The 23,383-nt window shown below is 42.0% G+C and overlaps 2 protein-coding genes and 1 non-coding gene across 6 annotated transcripts in view; 2 read left to right on the plus strand and 1 right to left on the minus strand.

The window, feature by feature from the left end:
* The window catches only part of Wbp4 (WW domain binding protein 4), a 26,091-nt gene extending 20,018 nt beyond the window's left edge, over positions 1–6,073 (minus strand). The window contains exons 1-4 of one of the 2 annotated variants that reach the window (XM_008854696.3): positions 5,944–6,073; positions 5,097–5,169; positions 1,890–1,952; positions 1,682–1,805 (exon numbers count right to left, since the gene is read on the minus strand). In XM_008854696.3, coding sequence (XP_008852918.1) covers positions 1,682–1,805; positions 1,890–1,952; positions 5,097–5,169; positions 5,944–5,945 — 262 coding nt within the window. In that variant the 5' untranslated portion in view covers positions 5,946–6,073. The other variant, XM_029556981.1, reaches the window with a different exon arrangement.
* A 129-nt stretch (positions 6,074–6,202) lies between these two features.
* Positions 6,203–23,383, plus strand: part of Elf1 (E74 like ETS transcription factor 1) — a 101,671-nt gene continuing 84,490 nt past the window's right edge. Inside the window, exon 1 of one of the 3 annotated variants that reach the window (XM_029556978.1) lies at positions 6,203–6,471. The gene's annotated coding sequence lies outside the window, so the exon portion shown is untranslated. Of the gene's footprint in view, positions 6,472–6,560; positions 6,695–23,383 lie in introns of those variants that run through there. The other 2 variants (XM_017794764.2, XM_017794765.2) reach the window with 2 other exon arrangements.
* Positions 6,726–6,797, plus strand: Trnae-uuc. Its single transcript has one exon. It is a non-coding gene; the product is annotated as a tRNA-Glu (tRNA).

A 23,383-nucleotide genomic window follows, 5' to 3' on the forward strand; every position in this document is an offset into this window, starting at 1 on the left:
TAACTCCCTTTGATCTTTTTGAGACAGGGTCTCCCTGGCTAGTCTGGAACTTGCTATTTAGACCAGACTGTCCTCAATCTCAGAGATCCACCTGCCTCTGTCTCCTGAGTGCTGGGACTAACACTGGGTTCCCAGCTTGGAGCACTATGCTGAAGGATATAGAGCTTTAAGAGGTGGGGCCTTGTTGGTAGAAGTACATCCTTGGGGGTGGTCCTAAGTTTATATCTACCTTCTGGTTCTAGCCTGCTTTCTCTGCTTCTAGTGTGTAACATAAATTAGCTTCCAACCGATGCCCCACCAACTATGCCTTCTCAACTATGATGGACTAAAACCTGTCTGAAATTGCTTCTGTCAGGTTTTTTTTTTTTTTTAATTATTTTCATTTTATGTGTATGAGTGTTTTACCTGTGCACATGTAAGTGCACCGTGTGCGCAATGCTCACGGAGGCCAGAAGAAGGCATCAGATCCACCTGGAACTGGAGTTACAGATGATTGTGAGCAATCATGTGGGTGCTAGGAACCAAACCCAGATTCTTTGCCAGACAGCCAACTCTCCAGGCCCTCTGTCACTTTGTCATAGCAACAAGAAAAGTAATATAACTTGTCATGAAAAAACTCACAGAAGCTTTCTAGTTTAGAGGTTAAACTCAATGACAAGACAGATATATTCAATAATGCCCTTTACTTAGAACTCTGCTATCTTCAAATCCTCAAAAATAATTTGCCTTCATAAGCCAGGTATGGTGGTGCACACCTTTAATCCCAGCACTTGGAAGGCAGAAGCAGGCAGAGCTCTGTGAGTTCAAGGCTATTCTGGTCTACACAGTGAGTTCCAGACCAGCTGGGGCTACAGGGAGACTCTGTATCAAAAAGAACAAGAAAAAAATAAATTTCCCTTCTTGTAGCAATGTCAATTATTTGTGTACAAAAAGCTACTATTTCATTATATATTCAACCATTTAGATAAAACTAAATTTTGGCCACAAGGGGGGAAAAACTAATGATAATGCAAAATTTGTTTTTAAATGAATAGTGTCTTTAACTGAGACTATCTTGGAAAAAAAAACCCAAAAACCTCAAGGTTCTGGAAATGAATCACTCAGCAAGGATGCAGCTAGGACTAGGTAACTCTAAAGGTAGTGTGATTGATATGAAAAAAAGCATTAAAAGATAAAGCATTAAAAGCAAAACAAGGGTCTGATGAATTGACTCAGTGGGTAAAGGCACTTGCCACCATACCTGATGACCTGAGTTTGACACCCAGAACCCACCCAGTAGAAGGAGAGAATGGCTCCTCCAAGTGGTCCTTTGACCTTAACATGCCCATGCACATACACAGAGAAATAAATAAACATAAAAAACAGAACAAGTCAGACATGGTGGCTCATGCATGCAATTTCAGCACTCAGGACACATAGGTTGGAGGGAAGTTCAGGCCAGTCTGGGATAGCAAGGAGATTCTACCCCACTAATAAAAAGCAGGAAAAAAAGAAAGGAAAAGAAAGAAAGAAAAAAAGAAAGCAAAATAAAAGTGCACAAAGTCCTATATACTAACTAGGGCCACAATACACAATAAAAGCACGGAGATCTTCCTAGTATACAGCTTCTATTTGGAAATAATAAAAGGTCACTGAGCCTGGCCTGTGACATTACTTAGAAGCACACCTGCTGCTGTTTTACCTGACTCTAAGCCAAGTCTCTTCAAATCCTCTTGGTACGCCTTCAGGGCGGCTGCCTCCATTGCAGCAAACTCCTTTGATGCCTTCTCTTCTTCCTTCGCCTTATCCAAACTTTTCTGTTTAATCTATGTAAGACACATATGAAAGTGAAAGTGAGAGAAAGGCCAACATCCACACAGAAAGATAAACGAAGAGCCAGGCTAGATTACCTCACTGATCCTCTTTGCCACATTTTCTTTGTGATTCTTTCCTCTTTCATGAAATTCAACACTCTTGAAAATGAAAAAAGGAAAAATTATATAAACATCATTAAATCTACAGTTAACTAATAATGTAAATATGGGACTGGAACATAAAGCAGAAAATATAAAAACATGAATTTTAATGCAAACTGGCACTTGTGTCAAATGATACTAGTAGACTAACCAGATTATTGTGACTAGCTTTGCTTCTTAAAATCAGTCAGGGTGACAATAATGGGAGAAAAATACCAGGTGCTCTCATCACTTATCTAGTGACTATTAGCATAATAAGGACTCAAGACATGAAGCCAAAAATGTTGGGGGAAAAACTTGGAAAAGAAAATGGCTTTGAGTTGGGCATGGTGGTATACACTTGTAACCCCAGCACTTGGAGGGCTGAGGCAAAGGGAATGCGAGTTCGAATTCCAGGCCAGCTTGATCTACCTGCATACCTGCATAATGTATAGTGAAACCCTGCCTCAAAAACATGAAAAACAACCAGAACAACAATACACCCGAAAACCCTACCAAAAAAAAAAACATTGTAAAAAATATTTTGTACAATTGGACAAAATGTACAACTCACAAAAAAATATAAGTATTATCTATCAAGATTTCTTTCTTTTTTTCTTTTGGCCAGGCGAGGTGGCACGTGTCTTTAGTCCTAGCACTTGGGAGGGAGAGGTAGGCGGATCTCTGAGTTCAAGGCCAGCCTGGTCTATATATTGAGTTCCAAGCCAGCTGGGGCTATAGGGAGACCCTGTCTCAAAAAGAACCCTCCCCCAAATTTATTTCTTTTAAAAGAACTTTTATGTACATGAATGCATTGCCTGCATGTGTGTAAGTGCAACTGTGTCATGCAATGCTCTTGGAGATCGGAAGGCAGTGTTGGATCTCCTGGAACTAGAGTTATGGAAGACTGTTAGCTGCCATGTGGGTTGTTGGGAATTGAACCCAGGTCCTCTGCAAGAGCAGTCAGTGCTTTAACCTCTGAGCCATTTCTCCAACTCTTCAAGATTAATTTCCTAGATATGCCTGTACACATGCAAAATGACATAATAAACAAGGCTATTCACTGCAGTACTGTTTCTACTAACAATCCAATAGTCCATCTGTAGGGAACTAGTTAACTGAACTGCAGTACATTCTCACCAGCTTCTGTAATGGAAAAGAAGCTCGCTATGTATTGACATGGAACCACCCAGGATACACTGTTATTGTTCATATTTAAAAACTGTGGTGCATAAAAGCAAACATGCTACCTTGTACACAATGGAATAAAATACATGCACGTGGAGAAGATGAAAGGATAGACAAGAAATTTTTTAAAAATATTTTATTTTTATGTGTAGGAGTGTATTGCGTGCATGTATGTGAATGCACCTGTGTCGTGCAATACCATGGAGGTGAGAAGACGGCTTGGGATTCCCCCAGAACTGGAGTTAAGGACAGTTCGTAGCCGCCATGTGGATGCTAGGAATTGAACCTGGGTCCTCTGCAAGAGCAGCCAATGCTCTTACCATTTTTTTTTTAAATGGTAACCTTTGCAGGTAATTAGATGAAGACAGAGACGGTTGAATACCTATTTAAATAACCAGAAATTCTTCCTAAATTATAGATGTCTAGTAGTAAGAAGAAATTAATGTTAAGCCTTGCAAAAATATATTCTGTCAAACAAATCCTGCATGATGCATTAACTGAACTACTCAATATCCTACTATGAATACCACTTTAAGGTTTGAGTTTGTAAAGCAAATAATGAATGACCTGTATTGTTCATACATTCAGCTGCTTAAAGTTGATTGCAGCACACAAAGAATACAATATTAAAGGACCATTCAAAATTAGATTTTGTTTGTAATTAAAGGTTAAATCTGTATGTATTAGTCAAGAGATGCAGACAGACTTCACAGGAAGGGATTATTTATTCTTAGAAACTCGTAAAATTTCATTTACTGCCTAGGTACCTCCAGGGAAGGGGGGGCTTCAACAATTTTTGTGGTTTTAAAATTTCGTAACATTTATTTGTAAGGATTAGCCTACCCCAATAAAATACAATCTTTAGCAATTATTCAAAAAGACCAAAACAAAACAAGAATGTTCCTCAAAGCCATAGACCTTATAGACAGTTAAAAATGTTTGCTAAGGGAATATATAATTAAAGATGGGCTGGCTTTTGCTTACTCAACTCTGCCAAATTACAAATATGTATTTGTTTCTCTAGTTTTTAAAGATTATTTGTGTATGTATGTGAACTTGTGTGAGTTTATGAGCATCATGAGCTTCAGGTGCCTCAGGAAGTCAGAAGAGTTGGATCCCCTGGAACTAGAGTTACCAGCAGCTGTGAGCAGCCATGTGGGTGCTAGGAACTGAACCTCCAACCTTTGCAAGAGTGGTAAGTGCTCTTGACTGTGGAGTCATCTCTCCAGCCCTCATACTCTAGGTATTTTTAAAAATTGTTTAGTTTTTTGCTCTCTCTCTGTGTGTGTGTGTGTGTGTGTGTGTGTGTAGGCAGGCTCTAAATAGCCATGGCTGGTCTTGAACTCCTAGACATCTGCCTACCTCTGTTTAGTTTTTTGCTGTGTGTGTGCGCGCGCTGTATTTAGGCTCTAAATAGCCATGGCTGGTCTTGAACTCCTCGACATCTGCCTACCTCTGCCTCCTGAGTGCTGGGATTAAAGGAGTGGGCCTCTTCGCCATACACATACTCTAGTTTTCAAATATAGTATGAGCACATTATTATGACGTCTAAAAAGGAGAGAAAAACCAGTATCAGACTCTGTGCTTTATGTCTTAAAAATTGGATCTAGGTTGTAAGAGTAATAATATGCTTTACAGTATTTTTATAGTTCATGAGGGGGAATAATTATGTTCTTTCAAATTTAAACTCTGCATCAAAGATATTTATCTGGTGAACAGGAGACATAAAGAAAAACAAGACTGTTCATTTTATGATGCAAGTGTTCCATTAACATGAGACAACCCAGTCACCGTCCATTTCCTGAAAAGGCCACGAAAATAATTTGGCTTTATCAAAGTTAGATTGATTAACAGGAAAAAGGCTTATAGCTTCCAGAAGAGGACTAATACAACAGACACCATTTATGTTCTGAAGAGTCATGAACTTAAAACAAAAGGCAGCATGTAACGTGCTTATATTTAGGATCTCCATACCGGCCTGTTGTCTGCGATCCAGCACTTGCAGTAATCACAGAATTTTTTTGGTTGTGACTTCCAGTAGTCGGCCCTGAAACAAGGAAAATAACAGTTTATCCGAAAATTGGAAAAGAGAACTTTGTATACTTCTTTAAAGTTCAGAATATAAGCGTTGTTTACCGTCTTTTTTTTTTTTTTTTTTTTTTGGTGTTTTTTGAGTCAGTATCTCCCTGTAGCCCCAGCTGTCCTGGAACTCGCAATGTAGACCAGGCTGGCCTTGAACTCACAGAGATCCGCCTGCCACTACCTCCCAAGTGCTTGTTTACAGTATTTCTTAACAAAGCTCCGTTTTATTACTTATGTGGCCAAAGCCGTCCATCTAAGTTCTACTGAGTGGAACCTACTTTTCAAACGGAAATAACGCCCCCGCCCCCCACTGCCTTAGGTATGAAGGAACCACGAAGGTCTCGAGGCAAAGTTTCTTTCACGTCCCCTTCTTTGCGAGGACTGTCACGGCGGCCTGCGGAAACTCGGTTTGCCTTAAATGAAGCAGTTTCCACCTACAGGAAAGGCAGGGACTAGTCTGGGGATCAGCGAAAACCATCAGTTCTGGAGCCGACCTGGCGAATGGGCAGGCGGGCAGGGGCAGCGGAGGGGAGCCCATCCGAGGGAAGGCCGCAGCTTCAGCGGCCCCGGGCACCCGCTCCCGGGACGCGCCCGGCGAACCAGCCCGGGCGATCCGCCCCTGGCCCCCAGGGAGACAGGAGCGCGGCCGCCACGCCCCCGGCCGAAGGGCAAGAGAAGGTGGGGCCAGAAGGGCCGCCCGCAGTTCATGCGGCTGGCCTAGACCCCGAGCCTGACTCACATGACTGCGCCTGGCGCTCCACGCGACACCCAGGATCCGAGTCCCTCGCGCTCACAGGCGGCGAGAACCAGGCCCGGCCTGCAGCGAAGCCACTCCGGACTGCTTTCCGTGACCTGCGTTCCGCGGTCCTGAAGTACGGGTGCCCCGACCGCCCAATCCGCGTTCGTCTTCCCCTGCGCTTCCCCTCCCCCTGCCGGGGCGGTCCTCGCGGCTCCGGGAGAGGTGGGGTCGGTATAAAGGAGTTGAGGTCACCCCGTAGGGACGAAAGCGCGACGGGAGCGGAGCTGCAAGACCGAACTCTCAAGCCCCGGCTCCATCCCGCCCGCGTCCTGAACCTCCTCTCTCCTTTCTAGGCTCGCTGGCTCTTGGCCCAGGAATCGCGCGCCGCCTGCGCCTCGAACGCAAACAGCTGTTCCCAGAGACGTCGCCGCCCTCAGCCTTGCTAACTAGTCCATTCGCACTTTGACCAGCGGAGCCACCCCGACTTGGGGGTTGGTGGCAGTTGGCGGAGTTTTTGAAAAAAGAAAGGTGAAGCTGGTAGTTTTGGGACTCCCACGAGGCGCGGGGCTTTGCCTTAGAACTTTCCAGTGCCGCTTCGGCTCCGCCCCCCCTCCCCGCCCCGTCCGCCCGCGTGCCCCGCGGTGCTCGTTCCCGCGTGGGACCTTGGTAGTAGGGGGTGGCTGCGGCTCCAGCGGCGCACTGGCAGCAGTGGGAACGGCATAGCTGAGGCGGCGGTGCATACGCTTGTCAGGTGGGTAACGGCAGCATGTTTTTGCAGTGTTTCCCATATGGTCTAGCGGTTAGGATTCCTGGTTTTCACCCAGGCGGCCCGGGTTCGACTCCCGGTATGGGAACGGTAATTACTTTTTGAAAAATCGAGTTTGGAGAAGTTAATTTTGTTTTCAAGTGACACTGGCTAACTTCTTTCTGCGTCTGCGCGTGAATTTGTGGAGAAACCGTAGTGGATCGGTGCACTCGGGCGGAGTTTCACTGTCCCAGTGACTGCTCCCCGCCCTGCGGCCCGTAGTTTTCCAGGCGCTTGGGAGATGATGATTAACTCCGGCCTCGCCTTATCTCCTCCCCGGGCCCCCTCGGGCCCACACCCTTCTCCGCCGCCCCCTCCGACTCAGCAGGCCGGGCGTGTCTGTCCCTGCCCCGCGCTGCCGTCACTGTCAGTGTTTCCAGACCCCCGATGTCGCCGCCGCTGGCTGTCTCCGGCCCCCAGGTCTGGGCTCGCCGCAGCGTGCGCTGGAGCACGCCAAGAGGTCCGTCTGTCGGCGGGACAAGACCCCGGGGCGCTGCTGCTCTCAGAAGCACCCCAGTCTCGGGACCAGGCCTTTCCAGAAAGTCTTATTTTCCTTTTAACCCCCCCCCCCCTTAAAACACATATTAGCTGCGGAGAAGAAAAATACCACTGTGCTGAGATGTCTTTAAAGAACAAAATTCATTTTCAGGACGCTGATGTTTTGAGCGCTACTGATTAAAAAAAAAAAAAAAAAAATCCTGCGGTGGAGGTGGAGCTTGGAAGACAGAAAATAAGCCAAGAGACTGGGGAGGGGATGTTATAACAAAGTTGCACTGTGTTTTTAAATATAGAAGCCCTGTGTTTATTACAAAGAAGGGGCAGCTGTGTCAGCAGCGTGTGAGCTGGAAGTGAAACGAAACAAAAGCGTTATCTTAAAATGCAAGTTGAAATGAGAAAATTGGGGCAGCTATAATGTTTAGTCCAATGGACCTCAGGAACAAATAAAGATGGAAAAAGTGAGTCTCGTGGATAGGTTTCTAGTCAGAGCCATTGTTAAGCAGACGTTTTAGTTGTGTGTTCCCAAACTATTTTATAGCTTTAATTGCAGTTAGGTTTGGAAATAACTGTTAATGTCATCTGTGTGATTAAGGATTAGCTTTACCTTGTAAAAAGTAAATACGTAAAAATCCTCTTAAATATCTTAAATCTTCACCAAGTTAAATGCCTGAGTGTGTGCTCATGCTAGGCGCCCCCAGATGCTTTTGCAGTTCCTGGTGTCCAGGTGCTTGGTGGCTAGTGCTGAACAGAATCACATTTTGGCTAATGGAAGTTTCTCATTTAAAAAGTTTTGTGTGTTAAGGTCCAGTTGCTGACTGACATGGTGGCACATGTCTTTAATCCCAGCACTCCGGAGGCAGAGGCAGGAGGATCTCCGTACCAGGCCAGCCTGATCTGCATAGTGAGTTCCAGGCCTGCTGGGACTGCAGGGAGACCCTGTTTCAAAAGACCAAAAAAAAAAAAAAAAAAGATACAGTGTCTTTAGGGGCTTGAGAGATGGCTCAGTGCTTAAGGCACTGGCTGTTCTTACAGAACACCCAGGTAGAGTTCCCAACATCCACATGGCAGCTAATAGCAGCCCTTGACTCCAGTTCCAGGGGATCCAACACCCTCTTCTGGCCTCTGTGGGCATTGCACGAAATGAGTACACTTACCATGCATGCAGGCAAACAAAATAAAAAAAAATAAATGAATAAATAAAAATAAACAGTTGTTATTGTGGCTGGAGAGATGGCTCAGCTGTTAAGAGCACTTACTGTTCTTGCAGAGGACCCACATGGCCACCAGCAACTGTCTGAGACTCAAGTACTGCATGCTCATCATGCAGTTAAGATACATGCAAGCAAAACACTCATACCCATTAGAAAACAAACAAAACAAGACTACTAAAGAATTAGTTCCATGTTTAGAAGAAAAGGCACCTACCTGTGCCTTGTTTCCAGAGTGGGTCTAAATTTTTTTTTTTGTCTTTTTTTGACAGCCTCTCCTTGTAGCCCCAGCTGGCCTGTAACTCGGTATGTAGACAGGGCTGACCTCAAAATTACAAAGACCTGCCTGCCTCTGCCTCCCAAGTGCTGGGATTAAAGGTAGTGCTTTACCACACCTAGCTGGGTCTAAGTTTTGTGAGGATTTAATGTATTGTAGCCTATGGTGCTAGAGTGGGTGGGTCTTAACTTTGAAGTAAGCAGTATGTGATTACAGCTCATTATACTATATATTTGGGGTGAGTTGAGGGGAGCAGTTGGGGGGCAGTATTCCTGTCCAAGACTCCGATGTCTTCATGCCAGGTGGAATATAGTCAGGCAGCATTAGAAATGTGGAATTGCTCCTAGTGCTCAGAGATGAGGAGCCAGTTCTATCAGGAAGGGCAAGTTGGGGCTGTGGTTCACCCTGGACCTTAAAGAACTGGTTGAATTTCTCTGAGTGGGGAATGTGAATTATAACATCTGAGGTACAGGGGAAGTTGCAGCAGGAAGCTAGCAAGAAGTCTGGTTTGGCGGGAGCACAGGGCACCTAGAGGGAGAGCCATGGGAGTCCAAGCTAGGAAGGCAGAAATTTTAAAGTTGATAATGTCGACTAGGTTACAGGTGCTTTTGATCAAGAAGTAACCTTTCATGTCACGAGAGTTTTAAGAACATTTTTGGCTTGCTTGCGTTCTCTCTCTCTCTCTCTCTCTCTCTCTCTCTCTCTCTCTCTCGATCTTATTACTGTTGTTCTGAGGCTGGATCTTACTGTCCTAATCCAATCTAACAGGAGTACACTACCACACCCAGCTTTGTCTCTTTGAAAAGAATGATATGTGACTGTGATATCTGAAAAAAACCTTGTTTAAAAAGATTGAAACAATATAGAAACAGAATATTTTGTACCCATAGGTTTTATATTTTGGGAGTTGAATATTGATTTTTAAATAGTAGAATGGGGAAAGCAATTAATTAGACTATAAGAATGAAATCTAGATTTAGATGTATGTGTATATGTATAATATATATGTATATGTATATTTTTTTGGGGGGGGTGGAGAGGCTCTCATTTGTGTAGCCCTGGCTGGTCTGGAACTCGATGTATAGACCAGGGTAGCCTTGAATTTACAGAGATCTGCCTGCCTTGACCTCTGCTCTCCATACTGGGATTATAGACCTGTATTACCACACCTGTCAGTTTGCAGGTATATTCTTATTTGCTTGGCTGTTTAAAAAAAGCTATGACCTTGATATTCCAAAACAGCTTCAAAATGTTAGCAGGGCTTGCTCGATAAATAAATGAGGACTCTTGTGCCTTTTAACCAAAACACGACAGTCGTGTTTGAGGTGTTCTGTCTTAGGCTACTGGATAGTGATACTAATTTGGATGTGCTTATTAAGACCTTCCCTGAGTCCCTAAGGCCCAGTGTCCCATGGCCTCTTCTTACCCCCCAGCTTCATCTGTCAGTTCTGCCTGGTCACTAAACTCCAGCTACATTGGTTCTTTTTGATTTTTGAATATACTAAACTTATTCTTGTCTCAGAGTTTTATTACTTGTTATTTCTTCTGCCTGGAAGATTCCCTTTCCAAGTCTCCACATTTAAGGTCCACCTTACTTTCTCAGGGCGGTCTTTTTTCTGATTACCCTGGCTAGAGTCTCTCTTCTTGAGTTACTTTTTGGCCTCCCTCCCTCCCTCCCTCCCTCCCTTCTTTTTCTGCAGTTAACCTGCCTATTTCTGTTTATTTTCTCTTATTCCACCAGCATAGTAGTTCCATGAAGGTGCAAATATTGTATAGTGAGGTCATTCTTGCTGAGTTCATACCATAGAAAATTGCCCCCCCCCACTGTTGTCAGAAATGTAGAATGGTACAGTTACATTGGAAAGGCTTAGCATTTTCTTAAGTATTAAAGATAGAATTACTATGTGATCCATCATTTCCATTCCTAGGTATATATGAGAAAGAAATGTAAACGTGTTCAAGTCAAAACTTGCACACAGATGTTTGTGGAAGTGTTATTCATGAACAAAAAGGGGAAATAACCCAAGTGTCCATCAAATGTTGAATGTGTATCTTTGTACTGAAATGTTATCTGCCAATAAAAGGGCATGAGGGAGTAATACGTACCACAATATATTATGTTACGTGAAAGAAAATAGGTATCAAAGACCACATTTTCTTCCATATATGTGAAGTGTCCACAGTGGGCACATTAAACTGAAATGCCCTCAAATCAGATTTTAGTGATGGTTATGGAAATAGACCAAAAAGTATGGCATTGTATGCTTCATACTTCATGATGTGTTATACGTCAGCAAAACTGTTCAGAAGGATTGAAACTGAAAAGCATGTAGAATACTTTAGCTATTACATTTATCCTTTAGATATTACATAGTTTAAAATAATAATGAAATAATCGCTGAAGCTAGAACTAGTAGATTATTGTAATAATGTAGTGAATGCTCTGTAAGTAATTGATGAAAGTGGTTAGACAAATGTGTAGATAATTGTATTACACTTCATAATATGAGAAATGCTCAGAGGGGATGAAACCAAGGGGTCCAATTTAAAGGTCTTCAGAATTCACCTCCGGGTCTGTATGAGGGGAATGGGAAAGGCCCTCTTGTAGGAGGCGGCCTTTGAGAAGGGCTTTGGAGATTATTAGTCTTTTGTTGGTTGAGTTGGGGGCAGGGGACTAGGCATTTGGAGGAAGCAGACAGGAGCAGAAGTGCACTAACAGTTGCTAGCACATTTTGGCTGCACTGAGGGTACAAGTAGGAGAGGAATGGGAAACAGGACTGCAAGAATAGATTAGGGTCAATGGGGAGCAAAGTCAGTGCTCCAGCCCAGCTCCGCTGCCTCTTTGCATCCTCTTGAGAGGCTTTGGCCTGTGCCTGGTGAGGAACATCAGCACTAATCTGTGGAAAGCTGCAGGTGCCTGGGGCTTTGCCCTCTTCCCCCAACAGACTGTCCTGTCAGTAGTGTGTCCTGTCTGCAATGTAAACTCTGAGCTGGGGACTGTGACTTACTTCCTTTTGTATCACCAGACGTAGATCCCTGCATGCTGTGAACAAGCATTCAGGAAACACTTGATCAACTGAGTGAATGAAAATCAAGGTACGAGGTCTGTTGAAAATACAGTATGTTGGAAATTCTCTTGATTCTTGACAAGGAGATTTTGGAAGTTTCTTAAATTGGGAGCTAAATCCATTTTCTCTTTGGATTTTTGGTCATGTGATCTAATGAAAGTAATTTGCTAACAGTGTGTAGGCTGAACTGGAGGGTGGTGTCCCATCGCACTCTCCCTAGGCTAGGTCTGGAGCAGGGTCTCCCGTAGTGCACTGCTGGCTTCCCAGCAGCTCTGCCAGCTCCTAGGCTGGTAAGTAGCGGGGTGGCAGCACTGTGAAGAAAGCATATTTGGGATGTCAGAAAGTAAAACTATTAGAAGAAATAGGAAAGTTCAACATGGATTTTTTTGATGGGAGAGGCAGTTTTTCATGGTACACACTTATAGTTTATGTGTTACACACTTGTATGTGTGTTTATGTGGGGCGTTGCTTTTTGAGCACTGAATTGGATCCAGGGACAAAGTTAAGACTATATGACTGCCACTTTGTGGACAAATTATTTTAGAACTAAAACCTTCAAGAACTATAGGAAAGCTTCATTCATTGAAATGAGCTACTTTATAAATGGCTATGTTGGGGGAGGGGCTCTGGAGAGATGGCTCAGTGTTTAGGAACTGTTCTTGCAGAAAACCTGGTTTTGAATCCCAGCACCCGCATGCTGCCTAACACTGTCTGTAACTCCAGTTACAGGGGATCTGACACCCTCTTCTGGTCTCCGTGGGCATTCCATGACACAGGTGCATTCATATGCATGCAGGCAATATACTCAATATACATAAATACTTTTTTTAATTAAAAAAATGGCTGTGGTTCTTTCACATTGGTGTATGTGGTGTACTTATTAAATAGAAAGCTTGAAGCTTATTTTCTATCCTTTTTCTGAGGCTTCTAAGTAAAGGAAACCTAAAACAACAGTTTTTAAAAAGTTGCAAAGAAATTTAAGAATACTGTTTAGATGGAAAATTTCTTTGCTCCAGAAATTCATGAGCGTTTGTTTTGAGACAGGTTCTAACTGTAGCCCAGGGTAGTCTGGAACTTACTTTGTAGTGCTGACTGGCCTTGAATTTGAGGTAATTCTCTTGCCTAGCCCCCTGAGAGCTGGGGATATAGATAGATGTGAGCAACCCTTCTCCCATTTTAAGAGTTTATTATTTAAAACATTGTGGCCTATGGCCTGTTGTGAAAGTCTTAGAAAACAAAACAAAAAACTTTGATTTGTTGTTGTTTTGAGATAGCGTCTTACTATGTAATTCAGGATTTTGATTCTATTTAAGGTAGTACATATAGTGTTGCCCTTGAGATTGCTTAAGTAACGTATACAAACTTTTTTTTTTCTAAATGAATATGGTGTTGCCTAATTTTTTGTTGTGTTCATTTTAGTGTAAAATATTCTCCCATGCTTTGATTAATTAATAGCCTTAATTTGTACTTATATAAATATGAGTTTGGATATTATATGTTATCTATTTATTTAAAAGAACAGTCTGCTTATAAATTGAACAGTGAACTTGAATCAAAATGAAATGGTGATTGTGAAAGACTAATTTGCCTTCTGCAACTCAGGAAATGTCTCAGTCTTGGACTGACAAAATAGTTTTGCAGCAGATGAGCTGTTTATAGCCTATAATATCATAGATGGCTTACACTCTTAAATTCCCTGAGGTGTCAGGAGAGGTGGGGTAGGCACTTAGTGCTTGAAATTGGTGTCCCTACCAGAGTCTGAGTAGACTGGTGGCTGGTGGTTCTCCCATCCAGACTGACCAGAGTAGATGAAGGACTCGTTAAGTCCCCAGCCTGTGAGGAAGTTCACCTGATGCTGCTCCTTACACACTCTACATTTTGTTACTGGAATAATTGTAAATATAAATGCTAACGATAACCGGTTTTTTTTTTTGAGTCAGGGTCTCCCTAAAGCCCCAGGTGGCCTGGAACTTGCCTTGTAGACAGGGCTGGCCTCACTTGGCAGATGCTAATGATTTTTAATATTTAATATTTAATTTATTTATTATTATTTTTATGTGTATGCACATATTGCCTGCACGCAGGTAAGTGCACCCGTGTCGTGCAATGCCCGAGGAGGTCAGAAGAGGCTGTTGGATCCCCTGGGACTGGAGTTACAGACAGTTGTTAGCTGCCATGTGGGTGCTGGGATTCGAACCTGGGTCTTCTGCAAGAACGACCAGTGTTCTTAACCCTTGAGCCATCTCTCTAGCCCAGATTTTTAATATTTATTTTTTGGGGGTCAGTTTTTCTAAAAAGTATAGCATTTGTGACAAACATGGTAATAAGCTTTAAATATTTGATTTTATTTAACTTTTTCAAAGTAAATGTGAGGTTATAGGGGACTTCTCAAAATTACTTTTTATTACATGCATAGCATACTTTTTTTGTTTGTTTGTTTTTTGTTTTTTGGGGTTTTTTTTTGTTTGTTTGTTTTTTTGAGACAGGGTCTCCCTGTAGTCCTTGCTGGCCTGGAACTCCTTATGTAGACCAGGCTGGTCTTGAACTCACAGAGATTTGCCTGCCTCTAAGTGCTGGGACTAAAGGACCAAGCCTGGCTACTGTGAAGTTATTTCAAATGTTTCCAGATTTAATCAAATGTTTAATTCTTTCAAGCTTGTAATGGAATTTTTTTTTTTAATACTAACTTCCCCAACATTTGTGTTTGTCACTGATATCTCTAGGCCAAGGGATATAGATCACTCTGTTAACTGGAAAGGACAGGCCTTGGTACTGTATTATCACTTCCTGGGTGACCTGGTTGCCAGAGCAGTGGTGGAAGGGAAAGGTGTGACAGGAAGGACATAAACCCAAGCAAAGCTAAAATCTATAGGGGAAGGTATTGCAGCACATAAGTGGACAATAAGGGGGAGAGGGGGTGTCTTTTTTTTTTAATGTGTATTCATGGTTTACCTGCATGTATTATAAATGTACCTGTGTCATGCAAAGCCTTCAGTGGCCAGAAGAAGACAGCAGATATTCTGAAACTGGAGTTATGGACAGTTGTTAGCCTCCCTGTGGGTACTGGGAATCGAACCTGGCCCCTCTGGGAGAGCAGCCAGTGCTCTTAACTGCTGAGTCATCTCTCCAGCCCTGAGAGGGAGTGTCTCGATGGGGGGCAGAATATCAGCTTAATAATTCAGAATTCCAAGCATGCAGTGGCATCAGGGAATTTCGTGAGTAGGAATATTACTTCGTTTTTCCTTTTCTTGGGGTACTGTATTACTTTTCTGTTGCTGTGATAAGACATGATGACCAAAGAAGAGTTTACTGGGCTTGTGATTCCAGAGGGATTCGAGTCTGTCATGGTGGGCAAGGCATGGCTGCCCAGGTGGTCAGAGCAGAAAGCCAAGTGATCACATCTTCCAGCAGGCACAGGAAGCAGAGGTTGACTGGAAATTTGCCCAGGCTTAAGAATTCTCAAAGCACCCCCCCTCCCCCCAGTGATGTGTTTCCTCCAGCAAGGCCGCATCTCCTAAAATCTTCCAGAACAGTACCACCAGCTGGGGAGAAAATGTCCAAATATGGGGATATTCTCATTCTAACCACCACAGATTCCATTCACATGAACCACAATTTATTGTCCTTTAACTTTGATAGACTTCATTCTATTGCTTTATCAATATCTTCTAGAAATGCTTTTAGTTTATCAAGCATATTTTTAGAGCACTTTAACCACAAAATTAAAGAGGAAAGAAGGCACATTAAGTTTATATGGAAGTTAATTTACCAACTCAAGCTCACCAAGATGGCCACTACAAAGTAGAACTTAGCAATTGTTGGCCGGGAGAAATTGAAACCGTTGTGTGTTGTTGCTGAGGATATAAAATGGTTCCTCAAAAACTGGATTATTTCAAGGAGGTATTTGTATACCATATTCATAGCAACATTATAACCCAAAAGGTAGAGGTAACCCAAATTGTCAATCTATGAATGGGTAAATAAAATGTAGTATATATGCACAATAGAATGTTATTTAGCCTTAAGAAATTATGACATACTATAATATAGCATAAATATACCATGACAATATTACACTAAGTGAAACAAGCCAGTCACAAAAAAATCATACAGCTTAATTCCATTTGTGTAAGGTACCTAAAATGGTCAAATCATAGAGACAGCAGAATTGGTGGTTTCAGGTAAAGTTTAACCATCTATTAAACAATTAGGCATAAAGTTTGAGTTTTTCGAGATGGAAAGAATTAATGGGTGATGTAACAATGTGAATGTATTTATCATTATTGAGCTACACACTTAGAGCCTTTGTTAAGATGGGAAATTTAACGTTGTATATTTTGTCTCAATAAAGATTTTTAAATAGCAAATTCATTTTGTATTTGGTATTGTTGGAAAAGCAATCTCTGTCTTTTTCCATTGCTCTCACTGTAATCAATAAAGAAGGATTTCTGAAAGCAGATGTGAGGATTCTTCCTCATCAGCAAGTAGGCAGTCAGTTCTGCAGAGGACACCATCCAAATGTCTGTAATCCAACTGCCGACAGTGTCTACGTAGAGATAGCATCAAGTGGAGGACTCAGTCCCCAAGGTAGCCTCCTCCCTTGAGATGCCAGTCCAAGCTCCACACTGTTAGACTTGTGCTTCTGGTTGACTGGCTGTTAATCAAGGTTCCCACAACCCTCTTCTATGGGTCTGATTAAATTTCCTGAGTAGCTTACAGAACTCAGGAAAATATGTTTACCAGTGTATTGTAAAGGATATTCAAAAGGATCCAAATGGAGAGATGCACGGTCTGAGTTTATGGAAGAAGGCTGTAGATGGAGCTCTTTTGCCCTCTTCTAGGCTCACCATCCTTCAGAAGTCTGGGTTCTGCTATCTAGAAACTTCTGAACTCTGTTTTTTTCTTTTCTTTTTTGAGACATCACTGCATAGCTAATGGGAATGAACTGGGTGGGGAAACTCAGCAAGGATTTTCACCTTTGCATTCTCTCCAGAGCATGGGACAGGGTGTGAGTGGAATGAGGAATCTTAGTATCCAGTACTAAATTTGAGAAGGTCAATGGATTTCACTATAGCCATCTCTGAGACAATTGACAGATGAGAGTTTAAATGGCCTACCTTGATTAAGAGAAATTCTCCATTCTAAGGCCTTCTTTGGGGAGTTATAAACTAGGAACTCAGGATGAAAATCGATTATATATAGCGCATTATATTAGAGGAGTGTAAAGAGCATCTGTGATGAGATGAAGTAACTAATATGATCAGTATTGGAGTGTTATGAATTGGGGATAAAACAATGCAAAAGCATAAAAGCAGGCAAATGCTTGTGAAACTTAGATTTTAGTGGAAGAGCTAGATTGAAAAATATAATGCTGACTTTTTAAAGTTTTATATGCATAAAAACCCGTGACAAGCTGGGAGAATGGGCTGGATTGAGAAAGTTTCCCTGAGGAAATGCCATTTAAGTAGATGTGAAGGAGTGTGTCTTGACTAGGGGAAATGGGGTGGAGGGGGTTGTTGTAAATGCTCTGAAAGCAGAAAGAGTATGCTCTGGGAAACTAGAGGCTTGGGAGCTGGGCCTGGAAAGCGAGGTACAAAGTGGAGTATGTGGCTCATTTCTGTAATCCCAGCATTTAGAAAGCTGAGGTAGGAGAATCACCCGAGTTCGAGGCTAGCCTGGGTTGTCTCCATACCTTGTGAGATTTTGTTTGAAAAAAAATAAAGTGAGATACAATGAGAGAGATCAAGATGGCACACATCAGAATGTGTAAGGCATTGTAGGTCATGCCAAGGGTTTTGAATTCTAAGTTGAATGGGCAGGTATTGATGGACTTTAAGAGGAGGGAGGTAGAGAGGTGTGGAAGTAAATTATCCACTTAATCTGTGGTTGAGTACTGGAAAGAAAAAAATTAGGTTTTATTTATTCAGATGATGTATTGGTCACCCATGTGACCTGTTAATGTAGTAAAACATTCTGAAAGTGAATGTAGGAGACATTAAGGTAATTGAACATAAATGACTTTTATCCTTATGTGACTTAGCAGTTTGAAGCCCTAAAAATGCATAGATTTGCCTAGGGAGAGCCTGGAGTGAGTGGGAAGGCTTTGACTGTGCTGTTAGGCCCTCCAGTGTCGAGTACTCAGGAGAACTGGCAAGGAAAACTGAAAAAGAATAGCTCAGAATTGTGGGAAGGAGAAGAGAGGGCAGAGTTTCAGAAAATCAAAACCAGTGCTTCCAGTGGTTCAAGACAGTTATAAAAGTATTAGTTGTGTTTAGCCTGTGAGGCTGTTGATTTTACTTAGAACAGAGTTAATGTCAATACAGGAATGGGATTCAGTTGGATTGGGGTCAGTTGAAGAATGAATGGGAAATGAAGAAATAGCATGGTTAGGTATAGGTGAATCTTCTCAGAGTGTGGTATAAAATGCAGGGAGTGAGAAAGAACTGCCGGTAGGAGTTAAGGTGTATGTCATTTTTTTTAAAAGGAAAATAAATTTTAAAAATACCTTCTGAGTCAGGCATGTGCATGCCTTTAGTCCCAGCACTTAGGAGGTAGAGGCAGGCAGATCTCTGTGAGTTTGAGGCCAGCCTGTTCTACATAGCAAGTTCCAGGTCAGCTGGGGCTACAGGATGACCAAAAAGACCAAAAAAAAAAAAATCCTTCTGTGGGGTCCATGAAATACTTGAAAAATGTATACCTTGCTGGTTTCTTAAACAGGATCTGCTGAATACAGGTAGGAACTTCCCACTGATTTAGTGTAATTATGGTGTTCCAAGATGGTGTGTAACAGGTACCAGGAGGCCCTGTTGAGATAGGAATGTCTGTTTGCTACTATAGTATTTAGATCATCTGGGAAGTAAAAAGAAATTGGAGAACATTGGGCCTATATCTAAGACCTAAATTCAGATATTTAGGTGTGAGAGAGAGAGAGAGAATATGAATATGAATATGAATATGAATGTGTATGCAAGTGCTGTGGCACATGAATGGAGGTCAGAGGACAGCTTGTGGGAGTCAGTTTTCTCCTTCCACCATGCAGGTCCCAAGGATTGAACTCAGGTTGCCATCTTGGTGGCTCGTGTCTTTATCCACTGAGGTGTCTCACTAGTCCCTACTGGGTGATTTTAATAGCTCTGTCATGGAGATTAAATGAGACATGTATGTTGAGTATGTAGGAAGGACAATTTTTAGTATTTTTGCCCACCTATACAGTTAGGCTCGTGGTATAGGGCTTTTTTCTTTTCTTTTTCTGATATTTTGACATAGGGTCTCATATAGCCCAGGCTGGCTTTGAACTCGCTATGTGGCTGAAGATGTATGCCTCTGAACTCCTGATCCTACTGCCTCCACCTCCTAAGTGCTGAGATTACAGGTGGGTGCCACTGTGCCCAACTTTATCCTGAGCTTGAGGTCAACTTGGAATTTTTCATGGATCCGCCCCCTCATAAGATGAAAGTAGCTTGCTCCTTTTTCCTGATTATGAAGTGCCATGTGTTCTGTATGAGTGCTTCTCACCTGTACTCTTAGGAGCGTTTTCATGCCCCATTGCCTTTGAACCTGTAATTTCCTCTGCTAATAGTACCTCAACTTCTTCATCTAAAAGGCTCCTTATTCAAGTCAGGGGTCACCTTTCCAGAGTCCATCCCTAATCACTCTAAGGTAGGCTTTCTTGGTCATTTTCTGTGTTACTCTGTTGACTTTCTTTGTATGTGCACAAGGGACCATGCCTAAGTTGTTTTCCATAGTCCACAGGTAAGTCAACATATTTTGTCCATAGAACAGGGAGTGCCTGGCACAGAGTACATACTTAAATAGTAGTATTAAATAACAAACACAGATAACAATCTCACTAAACAGAATAAGTACAGTATTGCTGACTTTTAGTTGACCATTATTTCAGCCATTGAGCTTTGGCTATGCATGAATAAAAGTTGACTGTGCAATCATCTACACTGTTTTGCAATCTGCATGTGTCACTTGAATGTATTGCTTTTCCATGTCTGTGCCACTTTATATAAACAATAACGTGCCCCTTAATGATCATCAAACTTGGGGAGTTTCTATTTAATCATATTTCCAATGTATTTGGAAACTACAGGCAATGCAACCCAAATGACCCAGACTGATTGGTAGTGCCTGCATAATACAGCAAACTGTGTGTGTGTGTGTGTGTGTGTGTGTGTGCATATGCATATGTAGAGGCCAGAGGTTGACATTGGTTGTCTTTCTCTATCACTCTATTTTATATTTCTTTAATACAGAGTCCTGCACAACTGAATAACATGGACCATTCCATATAATGGGACATAATATCTATAATAGTTCCTGATTGATGTAACAGTTGTTTTTATTTTTTACCACTTTGAGCAATACCACATATCTTTCTACATCATTGTGTGTATATTTATCTTGATAGAAGAATTCCTAGAATTGAACCTCTAGGTGAAAAAAAAATACTTTGAAGCATTTTGGCTGTGAAATTGCCTTCTGGAATGATACTTTCCACTCCCTGAGCAGAGCACGAGAGCATTTGTTTCCCTTTTGTCCTTTTTTTTTAAAAAAAAAATTTTATTATTTTTATTTTATGTGTATGAGTATATTGTCTGCATGTATGTGAGTACACCCATGTCATGCAACGCTGTGGAGGTCAGAAGAGGGCTTTGGATTCCCCTAGAACTGGAGTTGAGGACAGCTCCTAGCTGCCATGTGGGTGCTGGGAATCGAACCCGGGTCCTCTGCAAGAGCAGTCAGTGCTCTTAACTGCTGAGCCATGTCTCCAGCCCCTTCCTTTCACCATTCTAATTATTTGACTTTCTGCTAATTTCGTGCGTGAAAAATGGTATTGTTTTTGGCTCTGAGATTGTCAGAATATCTTTTCTTATGTTTGGCCACATTTCTTGTGTGAAATGTCTATTCATGCGCTATATCTACTTTCTGTTAAGAGAATTGGATTTGATATACAGATTTTTAAATTCTAATTTTATTATGAAAATAATTTAAATACAGTGAAGGTGAAATCACATGAGCACTCATGTCTGCCTTCTGGATTTTACTGTTAATATTTTAGAATATTTGCTTTATCATACTTAAAATATTTTGTTACATTTATTTATTTGTTTAGAGAGTGTATGTGTGCATTTGTGCTCACGCATGCATGTATGTGGGGTCAGAGGACAACTTTTGAGATTGGGTTCTCTCCTTCCATTGCATGGGTCCCGAGGGTCGAACTCAAGGTCATCAGGCTTGGAGGCAAGTGCATGTATGTAAGTGCACGTAGTGTGCAATGCCTGCAGAGGCCAAAAGGCAGCTATCAGATCCCCCAAGGCAGCTATCAGATCCCCCGGAACTGGAGTTATGGACTGGTAGCCACTGCCATGTGGGTGCTGAGAACCAATCCCAGGTCCTTCTCAAGAGCAGCCACTGCTCTTAATGGCTGAGCCATCTCTCCACTCCCTAATTTTAATGTGTGTGTGTGTGTGTGTGTATACGTACGTACGTACCAATGGAGGCAGAGGAGATCATTGGATGGCCTGCTGGATCACACTCTGCCTTATTCTCTTGAGACAGGGTCTTTCACTGAACCTGAATCTTGCCATTTCACCTAGGCTGGCTGATTAGCAAGCTCCCAGGATCCACTTATCTCCCTGAGATCCTTCTATCTCAGCCTTGGGTTATAGGCACATGCAGCCATGCCTGGTTTTTAACACAGGTTCCAGTGATTTGAACTCTGGTCTTCATGCTTGTGCAGCAAGTGCTCTTAAGCCTCACCCAAGACCTGAATTTTCTTTCTAATACATCCATAATATATTATCTTAAGATTTTAGTTTTGATTATTTTTGTTATAGAGCCTTATGTATGTATGCTAGGCAAATAAATGCTCTATCACTGAGCTATGTCTGCAGCTCAAGTACTTTCTTTTTCATTTTATTTCTCTTCCCCTTTCCCTTCTTTTCCCCTTTCTGGCCTCTCTTTTTCCTTTCCTCTCTCTGTCTCTCTGTCTCTCTGTCTCTCTGTCTCTCTCTTTGTCTTTTTGGTCTCCCTGTAGCCCCAGCTGGCCTGGAACTCAGAGATCTGCTTGCCTCTGCCTCCCCAGTGCTGGGATTAAAGGCATATGCCACCACACTTGGTTCAAATGCTATTCTTTTACTTTTCTTTTTTATTATATCTAGAATGTTGATTGCATAAATGTTGATTTATGTCTTCTGGTAGTTTTAAACATTTAAATCTCTAATTCTATTGTAGGGATTAAATAATGATTAGCAGCAACAGTTTGAAATTGTTGACTAATACATGTTAATGAAAGATTTTTTTTATGAATATGTTACATTTTGTGTTGTTTGGGCGATTGGATTTGGACTGAGTCAGATGGGACTAGACACATCTAGTGGTTTTACTCCCATGGCTAGGACCTCTCTCCATGTGGCTCTCATTCCAGTAGTGGCAAATGTGGTTTCAGCCTCAAGAGAGGGCAAGCCCACATTGGTCTGCACATCACATCACATTATTGAGTGATGAAGTTGAGTCCATCTTTTTTGTTTGTTTATTTTGGAGATTGGGGCTCACAGTGTCACTCAGGTTGGTCTGGATCTTGAGGCAATCTTCCTGCCTCAGTGTTGGGATTGTAGGTCTGAGCCACCACACCTGGCTTATGATTCTACCTTTTGATTATAGGACAAAGTCATGTTGCATGTAGAGAAAAATGAACAGGCTAGTAGCTATTACTACAGCAGTTTATCACAGATTGTAAAAGAGTTAACTCTGAACATTTAACAGAAGAGCTCCTTGGGCATCGAGGACAGCTTGTTCAAAGACCTGAGTCAGAAGAATGCTTGATGTGTTCATGGAACAGAACAGCAAGGGATAGGCTAGGCAACAAGCAGGAAGTTCTGAGAGATAAGACCATAAGGCCAATGTAAGGATAAGATCTTGGAGTCCTGGTCAGCAATTAATAAAAACTTTAATTTTGTGTGAAAAGAGGAACTGGAAGATTTTGAAGCAAGAGAATAGTATGATCTTGGCTTATCTTTTAAATGGATTGCATTGGCTGCTCTTTGAGACCAGATTGAAGGAAGACAGTGTAAAAGAAGGGTCTATTTAGACCTCTGCAGTGCTGTAGGAGAAAGATTGATTAATTGATGTGTGTGAGTATGTGCAAGTGTCTACAGAAGCCAGAAGAGGGCTTCAGATCCTCTAGAGCTAGAGGTCCAGGGAATTGAGCAGCTGATTGTGAGTTGTCTAACATGGGTTCTGGGAAGTGAACTTGGGTGGGTCCTCTCAAAGAACAGCAAGTGCTCTTAACTGCAGAGCCATTTCTCCATCTCCTGGCATTTAACTTTTTAATGTATTTTGAATGATTTAATAATTTTAGGCTTACAAAACAGTCTTAAATAGTATAGCGAGGTTTTATATGTCCATTAACCAGTTTATACTAGTGCTGTTCACATTCAAAATGGGTCTTTTCACCCTTAGTTAGTCCTCCCTAGAAAAAAACCCACAGACACACTCAAATCTGTGACTCCAGGGTGTTTCTTTTCTTTTTTTTTTTTTTTTTTTAATTTTATGTGTATGAGTGTATTGCCTGCAT

Source organism: Nannospalax galili, unplaced genomic scaffold (assembly GCF_000622305.1).
Source record: "Nannospalax galili isolate Female #2095 unplaced genomic scaffold, S.galili_v1.0 scaffold386, whole genome shotgun sequence".
NCBI lineage: Eukaryota > Metazoa > Chordata > Mammalia > Rodentia > Spalacidae > Nannospalax > Nannospalax galili.